Genomic DNA, 9,992 nt, shown 5'->3' with positions numbered 1-9,992 from the left:
TTTAGAAACTACCCCCTTCATTCAACTGTATTATGGGTTTGGTGAAAATAGCGAATAAGCATAAACACGAAGAAAAGAAAATTTCCTTTTTTGTGCTTGTGCTTGTAGGCCTTTTTCGATATGTTAAAATTCAGCTTGAAAGAGACGTTTAGAGCACAAAGAGAAAGGAAAGTGGATATATGCAATTATTTTTCACATTCTATTGCTTTTGTCCTCACTGCCTTGCTCAATACTTGATATTTGGAAAAAGCCCTATTTCACAAGTGGGAAGCATAAATACAAGCACGACGATTCGCTCGCCATCTTGAATCGGTTTGTTTCACAGTACTGTGTGAACGTCGCAAAACTCATCCTTGGGCTTACTCTTGTACTTACCGCACAAGTGGGAACCAGTATTTAGTGAGAACGCTAGACACGCAACATCCAAGACGGAATCTTTAATAAACTTTGCACGTGCAAGTTTTGTTATCAGGCCCCTTCCACTCGTCTCCAGATATTTCCGAAACGGAGATTTTTTTGTCCGTTTTTGCCTCCCGTCCACACGAATAGGGCGTTTTCGGTCACCGAAAATGAAGGTTTTTGAAAACGCTCTCCAGATGTGGCTTTTTTGAAACGGAGGTTTTTTGAATACGATGACATTAGAGGCTCGTGATACCATGGAGAGCGCTCACGCACGCTCTATAGGTGGAGGTTAGCTTTTTCGAATCGTTTTCGCGAATTCGTGAGGACGGGAGAATAAGATTCGAAAACCGTCTACTTGTGGACGTAGATTTTTTCGTATACGGAGGGAAATATTTCCGTTTTCGTTAAAATATAAGGATACCTGTGGATAGGACCCTAGTCGAATAGATATTCAAAACTTGAAAATACAATGTAGAACGTGTCAGGAAAGATTTTATCGAATGTGGCAACCTTAAGATAAATTTGTCCAAACGTCTAAAAAAGAATATACTTAGTGTAATCACGACTAAAATCAGTTTTATACTTGATCGTGTTTGATAATAAGCCACTCACAGACATAGTGATTGTTCATCTGGAATCGAATGTACTTGAATTATATGCAGTTCACATGTCACTCAATGGAAATAAAGAGTTACAAATTATTTTGTGTTTTCCTTACAGTCCACTTTTGACCTCGGAATTACTAACAAGCTTTTACTTTTAAGGTTATGCCTAAAATGATTGAATTTAAATTGGATACTGTGGTCTCCATTCCGCTTCATAATCACTTGGCCTCAGTCTCGAGTTCATCTTCTTGCTCTCGTTGCAATTGAACCTCTGTAATATTGCGATCTTTGTTCAGCATAGGTTTTTTCTGGATTTTCCCGGTGGCTGGTTTTGTGCTTGGGGGTGCTGTTACGTTAGCATTCTTCGCAAGAACTGAAGGCGACTAACAAGGAGAAAAGACAAAATTCGGGTTAGATCACTGCTGCTGTACTGACTGAGCTACAAGATCAGACGGGAGCCGTGATTTAACCCGAAGGTCGTGGGTTCAATTCCCACCCTGGTCAGAGTTTTTCTCTGTCCTTGTGAGGACCTAATTCCATTAGTAGGGCTAACGCTCACATGGTTTACATGGGTAGGAAATTAGCACTTCACATTGCCCTCCACTAGTTAATTCTGTTGAAGTATAAGTGCTACATGCATGGCCAACGTTTGCAAAAACGTAACCCTTCCTTGTATGGTTCTGACGTCATCAGACGACCTTCCGTCTCCACGCTCAACTATGTCGCAATGCTGGAACCCGCGTTTTTGTGGAGAGAGGTTGCGTGGGCTGGAACCCGCGCTTTTCTGGCGCGAAGATGCATGGCCAGCGTTTTGCATTTGATACTGCCTTTAGTCAAACAAGCAAATATTTTGAAGACAAAATGCGCCAATTGCCATAAACAGTAAGCAGAAAAGTAAAGTGTTTGCATCATGGAAATGAAGCTCATTACACCTAGCTACACCTAAATTTCATTAATTGATAACCGTGTCATGCTTTTGTTCCTGCATAAGCCAGCGTTAACTGCCATGAGTTGCCAAATAGGCCCCAGTATTTCGAAAGGTGGATAGCGTTACCTGTGGATCAATCGAATTACTAAAAGTAACTCGATTGGTTTGGCATGTGTTTATCCAATGGATAGCGCTATCCATCTCTTGAATGACCGGCGAGACTAGCTTGATTCACTTGTAACAGAGGAAAGTTGTTAACAGAACGCCAAAGAACCGAACTTAAATTAACTTAGGCCTCCGTAAACGAGGAAATAAAATTTGCTTCTTCAGCAAATGTTTTCCTCTTTTGCGGCCTTGGAAACATTTCGGGAAACAATGTTTCCGCAACAGTGTTTCCTCCTTTGTGGTGGGGGGGCTTCATTATCAAATTCCAGACTGCAGGAGGAAATTTTGTTAAACAATCATAGCTGTCTTTTTTGCTTCGGCCAACACGGTCTTCGTGTTGATGTCCAATGCAGACGATCTCTAAACGATAACATGAAATACCAGAAATGAACCAATAAATGGCATTGGTATATATCACACAAGTAAATAGCGCTTCCTTAGCATTCTGTTTGGCTGAACTCGGAGGTCAATAGCAAGTAGTATTCACCTCTGAGCAAAAGGAGAAAAACAAAATGGCTACCGGTTTCACTTCGGTTACCGAGGGGTAAATTTTATCACTATACTTGGCTGATTATTCAAATTGTGTGGCATACACTAAAACCTCCATTTTGGTGAAAAGTTGTTTAAATGCCTGTCACCTTAACACAACACACTTTTTCCACGCTATTCTCCAAATCATCGTCCCATATACGTCGTATTGCTTTTAGAACCTTTTGATTGAAGTTTCACTTTGTTATAATTGGCTTTGAAAAACGGGAAAAGTGGTCATACTTGGGTTTGATACCGAGTCGACGTCACAGACTGCTTTGCATCGTGATAGTTCTTTGAAAACAGCAATGCATATTAATTGGGACGTCAGCCCTGTATCGAACCCAGTCCCCTTCATTGCTCGGTTATTGATGAAAGTATGACCACTTTTCTATATTCAATAAAAAAGTAAAATTTTAATCAAAAAGGTTCTAAAACAACACAATGTACTTGGGGCGATTTCCGAGAACAAATAAAGTGGAAAATTGTGTTAAGGTGATAGGCACTTTAACTAACCTTCGATATCGATGCTTCTGGTTTCACTTTAATAACAACCTCTTCTGTTGGAGCCTTCTCTTTTTGCTGTGTTTCTTTCTTACTTGACAAATAGTCCCCTTCTTCCTTATCTACCGAAACCACTTCCACAGTGACCTTTTCCACTTTAACCACTATCTTATCAGGTTCAGCTGCCACTGTTGTTGGTGATTTTGTTGATGTTAGTTCGGTTGCTTTCCTTGCTTCAGCTACTGTTATAGTATTTTCTGTTGATTTCGATACAGGAACCGCCTTTGTTGTCTCTTGTGGGTTGATTTCGTTGTCGTCATCATTCAATACACTTTCACTTAATTCTGCTAGTTCGAGTTCTTCAAGGGACATCTTTCCTTTTGATTCTTTTTCGGGAGCGTTGGTCTGTGCTTTTGATTCCTTCGGTGATTCAGTCGTTTTCACCAGCTCTTCCGTTGAGGATTTACTCAGCTTAACTGTTTCAGCGAGTTGAGTAGGAGACATCACATTTGTCATTTTCGTTTTACTTCTTTCTTCTTGAAGAGCTTTGTCGAATTCCAGTGCAACCTTCTTTTCTTCAGCAGTTTCTTGCTGCTGCTCTAGCTCGTCTTCAAATCTTTCTTCATCTTCTTGTTGGTTTTCAGTCCTCAGTGAAGTATCTTCTAAGATTACTCCTGATCTACTGACGTCCTTAAGGTGATTTTGGGCCTCAGTTTTTTTTTCACCATTGTGCATCAAATCTTCCTCTTCTGAGCTTATAGTTTTCCCTGTTTTCTCGGGGTTCAAATCTTTAGTTCCTTGGGATTTCAAAAGCAAATTGCTGCTGGCGTCTTTTGGTTCATCAGAAAGTACCTCAGGTTCCCTTTTTTCCACTCTCACAGTTATTTGTTCAGTTTTATCGTGTTGAGTAATCTTTTTCAATTCCTCTTCTTCAAGGTCAGTCTCTTCTGAATTGTCTTGTGGTATTTGGTTCCTTTTGCTTTCAGAAGCTTCTTCTTGTGGTGTAATTTTAACCTTTTCCACAGAAATCGTCGCTTTTCTCTCTGTTTCTTCCAGCTCCTCTTCCTCAGGTTGCCTTTTTTCCACTGTCACAGTTATTTGTTCAGTTTTATCGTGTTGAGTAATCTCTTTCAATTCCTTTTGTTCAAGGTCATACTCTTCTGAATTGTCTTGTGGTATTTGGTTCCTTTTGCTTTCAGGAGCGTCTTCTTGTGGTGCACTTTTAACCTTTTCCACAGTAATCGTAGCTTTTCCCTCTGTTTCTTTCAACTTCTCTTCCTCGAGGACTTTATCTTCTGAGGATTCTTGTTGTCTGATTTGGCTTCCTTTACGCTCAATTGCTTCTCCTTGTGGTGAATTTTTCACCTTCTCCACTGTAACCGTCACCTTCTTCTCTGCTTCTTTCCCGTTCGTCTCAAACGCTTTTTCGGCGTTCCCCTCCTTCCTTTCAACTACCACTGTGAATTCTTGTGGTTTGCTTTTCTCGTTTTTCTCCTTTGTCACCAAAACATTAAGTGAGGTCTTGTCTGTGCCCTTGGACTGTTCAACCTCACTCTCGTTTTTATTCCTGTCCAACTTCTCCACCGTCACTTTGGGAATACTGGAGTCTTGCAGTTTTTCAGCCATATTTAGGTTGACCATATTATTTTGGGTTTTTTCTTGTTTAGCAATTTCTATATTTTCTTCCTCTCCTGCCCCAACTCGCTCAAGATCCTCTTCTTCGTCGTCGCCTTCATCGTTTGCTAAAGCTTCCACAGACCCTTGTATAGGAACTGGTTTTCTTTCTTTCTGCTCTGTCACCTTCAGTGTTACCTGATTAACTTTCGTTTCGGTACTTTCTTTCCCATCACTTTCAAGGTCTTCCTCCTCGTTCTCTTCTTCATCGTTTGTTACAGTCAACAAAGTTTTCTGTTCTAGTTCATTGGCTTTGTCTTTCAACTCCTCTTCTTTAACGGTCATCTTCTCAACGGTTACTTTGGGCACTCTATTGAGATTCTCCTTGCGTACGCCGTTGTCTGTTCCAGCCTGAACATTTTCGTTCTCTAAAGAAATCTTCTTAACTGAGATTCTCGGTATACTTTTGTCTCCCTCTGCCGCCAGATCCATATCTTCATCATTACTCACTTGGTTATTGGCGATGTTTTCCGAGGAGATTTGAGAGGGAACATTTCCTTCCATGTTTTTATTCTCGTTCTCCTCCAATTTCTCAACAGATGAATTCGTTTTAAATACCTCATGGCCTGATAGAATCTCAACTTTTTCTGGAGAAACAGTCTTCCCCGGCTCTCTCTCCTTGTTTTGTTTCTTGCTAACACTGGTCTCTGGTGATGGAGCGATTTCAGTTTTGGTGGGTTCAATATTGGGTTGTGTTGACGGCGGAGTGATCTTTTCCACAACTACTTCGTGCATTTCACCAGGCTTGGAAGTGAATTCTGTAGGTTCAACATTCTTTCCAGGGGTTGGCGAGGGAGACATTTCTACGCACAGAAAGAAAATGAATTTTGTATTTAATCCTTCCATTGTCAATGCCAAATTTCATTTATTTTTGCGGCAGCTTTCCTTTTCTTAATAAAGCGTTTCTCAATAAAGCGTAAGACAGCTTCATCGCTATATTCTAATGTGGAACTTTAAGGAAAAAAAGAGTTTCCTTTCTATTTGGGTAATCTGGGTTCAAATTAACATTAGCAGAGTAGACTACTAATTTCAAGTCGTCACAGTCAGTTACAGCGTTAGAGAGCGAATCCCTGTGTTCCATGATAATTATTTGAAATCTATTTTTAGATTGAGTCCGTACTGCAAAGCTTATTTTTATTTGTTGCAGCACCACTCGTGACGCCGCGCGGTCCACTTTCACACTAACTGACCAATGAGGTGTAGTCTTTGAAATGACCCGAAATGGGGCCAAATATATGCAGGGTATTCGCTCTCTTACCTAGTATTCTCTTCTTATTGAATGCTATAAAGAGGGTCTCTTCAGACAGCGCATGTGCATAAGTACTGGCAGACAATCCGAACCACTTTGGACATCGTGATCTCACACCCTAAAGTTTGCCCCCTGATAGTAAATTTGTCGCAAGCCCCTTAGTCCGAGGCGCCATTGCTTAAAACTCCAATAAGTGCAAGACGTTGCGCGTGCTTATTTCGGCCGGTGCTAACAAAAACCGCTTTCCAAGTGGCCGTTCATCGTGGCCTTGAATCTTTGCACATTAAAGCTTTTCATCGTGGAAAACTGTATCGAAAGCCGGAGGCAAAAGCAAAGGTTTAAACTCTGCGTGAGACTCTAATTTTGAAGTTGCCTTTTCGTCCGTTGCCAAGCTACTAGCAACTACTTACCATCTTTCTCACGGGCGCATTATACCGTCTACCATCGGTAGGTGCATTTACGATATTAAGTATTCAAACGACTCACTTCTATAAAATTTCTGACTTTAAAACCGCGATCCAGTCATAGTTGGACTTGCTTTAGATAATCAGCCTTTAGCATATTTATTTACCTGTGGCCTTTTCATGTCGGACTTCCTCGGGCGGTTCCTTCACTTGTGCTCTGACTGCTTCAATACGGTTTTCAATGTCGGTTAACTAAAGATAACGAAAAGAGAGGAAAAAAACATGCCTGTGGAGTTGCCACTGAAAGGGGTGCCCAAAGCACCCACCTGGTATGTTAGCTACGCCATGCTGATGAGGCCCAGCAAGTTCGAAACAGCTGTCCATTGGCTGCTAATTGACGACCGGGTGAAATGGTTGTGCCCATGCGTGATATGTTGGCCTCACCGGGTTAGTTTTAGGGCGTGTCACCTTACTTTTTTTTTCTGTTGTTTTTCACTTTAAAAAAAAAACAGACTCTATCTTCCTTTAGTTTTGGTAGATTGTATAGCCGCGGCTGATTCACAATTTCTTTACATTCACACTTGGGTTTCGCTAACAGCTTCAGTGACGTCAGCTTAATGGCAAAGTCGGCTCAAGGACTTTTTCGATTGATCTTTTGTAACTTACTGTACACTGCAGTTATTGTATTGCAAATAACCGCGAGGCCAAAGTATGAAGAGTACATAGCCCCAATCATGCCCAAGCGCTAGGGTCAGTGTTAAAATAGGTTGAGTGCATCGGAAATTTTCGTCCTCCCTGAACTTTTTTTTCTCTTCCTTTTTTTCCAACTAAGAGGTAAAAGGTTATATTTTCTTTTGGACTAAGCCTCGAGAGTGAATTCTAGTTTATTCATGCAAGTTTTGGCGTATTTGCATCTTCAGGTCTCCGCCCATGACCCTGCCCTCCCTGAAACTTCGAGTAACGACAGAACTTCTATTTCAGATGTCACAAAGACGAGACATCACTTACCTCGGCTGTCAATTCATCTTCTGATAACTGTAATGTTATAGGAAGAAAGGAAATTACGTAAGTGAAACTAAAACCACGAATTTTGATCTAACGTATAATTCCAATGTTATATCCAACAAAGACTGGAAGCTCATTGCTGACTTGCCAGCCTCTTAACTAACGCAAATTTTTCTTCTGAGGTAAATTAAAATGCACGTACGGAGGAAAGACTTACATGTATTCCTCTGTCGTCTTAGCTTAAACTAAGACGGATTTTTTTTATGATGACGAAAAACAAATATTCAGTACTCAATCGGCTTATTCCAAATCGGGACGAGAGGAAAGGAAAGATATCACGACATGAATATCCGCCCATGGACAATCTACAACGCAAATCAGTGCGCGTTTTACTTGAGATTTTTCAAGTCCCGGTTTCATTGAGAACAAAGTGCCCTTTGTATGGAAATCCCGCGCTTTTCCTCCTGGGTATCTATCGTTCGTCACAATCCACTTTAAGTAGCAGTAATTTGTTACTGACCAGCTGAGTTGACCCGCTATTAGCGGGTCACAGTTAAATATCATATATGCGGAAATGCCCCCGTTTTAGCGATAGGGGAACAACAGCATAAACTCAATCAAAATCATCTGATGAACAAATTACTCCAGTTTTAGTTCTTAAACCTAATGCTCAACGAACGAATACAAAGCTGACTTAAATTTAAGGCTGGCTGTCGTGGATTAAGCTTCCCTGTGTAACAATGCAAGTATTAAAATTCTTTAGGCACTTGGCAGGTTGAATTTAGATCACTTGCCAATGTATTACAAATAAAGTCGCACGCATCCGAAAAATAGCGAATATGTGACTGAGTTCGCCAGAGATTCTTTGGAACTATTTCAGTCCACTACTTCCGCTTTGTCTATATAAATCAATATAAACTACAAGTAAACGGGTCAACTCGATGAGACATACTAATAATCAGTCACAAAATTTTAACAAACGTTTAATTAAGGTAACATTAAACATATTTACAACACTCAAAATATCATTATCAGGCCGCAAACAAAGAATATCAGTTCTGTTTGGTGGACCTCACTTGCTTAGTTCTGTCTAAAAACCTATATTTTGATCAGTGTCATTCGAGACTCCACTTGCAGCATTTCAAGAAGTGAACGAAACTTCTAATCTAAACATTTCAGCCTTTTCCTTCTCAGCGGGAAAATTATAATAGAATAGAAAGAAGCTTGCTTACCGTTCTATCTTCTCTGCCTTGATCGCTTCTATCTACTGGCACTAAAGATCAACGAACAACAAACTACAAGTTTAATTCCGCGTTTCAAAGCCAAAGAAATGCAAGTATGCAGTGAAGTGATTTCACAAGTGTAGACAAATGACCTCGTGAATCAGAGAGTATTACCTGGTAGAGCCAGTCCAGCACAAAAAGAGAGAAGAATCACTGCAAACCCAGCTTGCATCTTCCTGGGGATGAACTTCTTAAACGAGAGGGAACAGGTTGGGAAAGTCACGGGTCCCTACTTTGCCTCCTTCGTAAGATGAAATAGGATACTTGCGGCTGTGTTGAGACGTGTGAAAGGTACTTTGGCAGAGACTTTTAATCTGTTTAATATTAAACTTCAGGTTTTCTCCGTTGAGTGGGATGTGGAATTAAAGTCGTGTAATTCTCTGGCAATTTTTCTTTGTCAGCTAGAAGTTGAGAAATCTCCTGTGAAGAAACACAAAGCTGTAATTTCATTTTTAACATTTTCTCTACATATCCATGAATTGAACGCATTTATTTGATGGTACCGACTGTATGTTGATCCTGTAATCTATGATATTCTCGATAAATTCAACTTACATGTTCTTATAAATTACAAATCGCAAGTAACTAATTTATAAGAACATGTAAGTTGAATTCATCGAGAATATCATAGATTACAGAAACAACACTATCAATTGAATCAAGTGAAGCTATGATCATCGCAGTTAAGAACGCAATTTTTGCAACTGGGTAAAGAAGCCTGAAAAATTCAGGACTTCAACGGGGTTTGAACCCGTGACCTCGCGATACCGGTGCGACGCTCTAACCAACTGAGCTATGAGGCCACTGACGTTGGGAGCTGGTCATTTGTGTCAAATGACCAGCTCCCTGAATTTTTTAGGCTTCTTTACGCAATTGCAAAAATTGCGTTCGTAACTGCGAGGATCATAGCTTCACTTGATTTCATATCCGCAGTTCATATATGATCATGATCCATTTCATATATCCTTTCATCATTATCAATGGAGATGGAAATTTGCAAGGAGTAGGGAGCTTACGAAACGAGGACGACGACAGCTACGCGGACTTCATTTAAAAATACAAGTTCGCGTTATTCGTATCACTACGAAGCTATTTCATTTCATTTCGCTTTAAAAATGTGTAGTAACTGTCGAGGAATTAAACTGGTATCAGTGGCTTGGAAGCGTAGAGAGTGAACTGAAAATTCATCGTCATGTGCTAACGTATTCCACAGAACCTTAAATTTGGTCATTTGACGTCGTCATT

At 40.4% G+C, this 9,992-nt stretch overlaps 1 protein-coding gene across 1 annotated transcript; it reads right to left on the bottom strand.

The window, feature by feature from the left end:
- Positions 1–422: 422 nt before the first annotated feature.
- On the bottom strand, positions 423–9,028 carry LOC138008137 (enolase-phosphatase E1-like). The gene is made up of 6 exons (XM_068855357.1): positions 8,862–9,028; positions 8,697–8,737; positions 7,468–7,494; positions 6,627–6,711; positions 3,145–5,609; positions 423–1,390 (listed from the first exon to the last, which is right to left on the bottom strand). Exons 1-6 carry the CDS (start codon positions 8,917–8,919, stop codon positions 1,226–1,228), a joined length of 2,841 nt encoding a protein of 946 aa, XP_068711458.1. The 5' UTR covers positions 8,920–9,028; the 3' UTR covers positions 423–1,225.
- Between the last annotated feature and the right edge of the window lie 964 nt (positions 9,029–9,992).

The sequence above is a fragment of the Montipora foliosa genome, chromosome 6, assembly GCF_036669935.1.
Source record: "Montipora foliosa isolate CH-2021 chromosome 6, ASM3666993v2, whole genome shotgun sequence".
NCBI classification, from domain to species: Eukaryota; Metazoa; Cnidaria; class Anthozoa; order Scleractinia; family Acroporidae; genus Montipora; species Montipora foliosa.
This window is presented reverse-complemented; position numbering and strand designations above follow the sequence as displayed.

What these genes read in the sequence shown, in the direction of transcription:
- LOC138008137 (XM_068855357.1), bottom strand. Translation starts at nt 8,919, where the DNA reads ATGCAAGCTGGGTTTGCAGTGATTCTTCTCTCTTTTTGTGCTGGACTG. An exon ending in AAGGCAGAGAAGATAGAACG is followed by an intron (nt 7,495 to 8,696) that starts GTAAGCAAGCTT and finishes ATAACATTACAG; the next exon opens with TTATCAGAAGATGAATTGAC. An exon ending in CAGAAGCATCGATATCGAAG is followed by an intron (nt 1,391 to 3,144) that starts GTTAGTTAAAGT and finishes TCTCCTTGTTAG; the next exon opens with TCGCCTTCAGTTCTTGCGAA.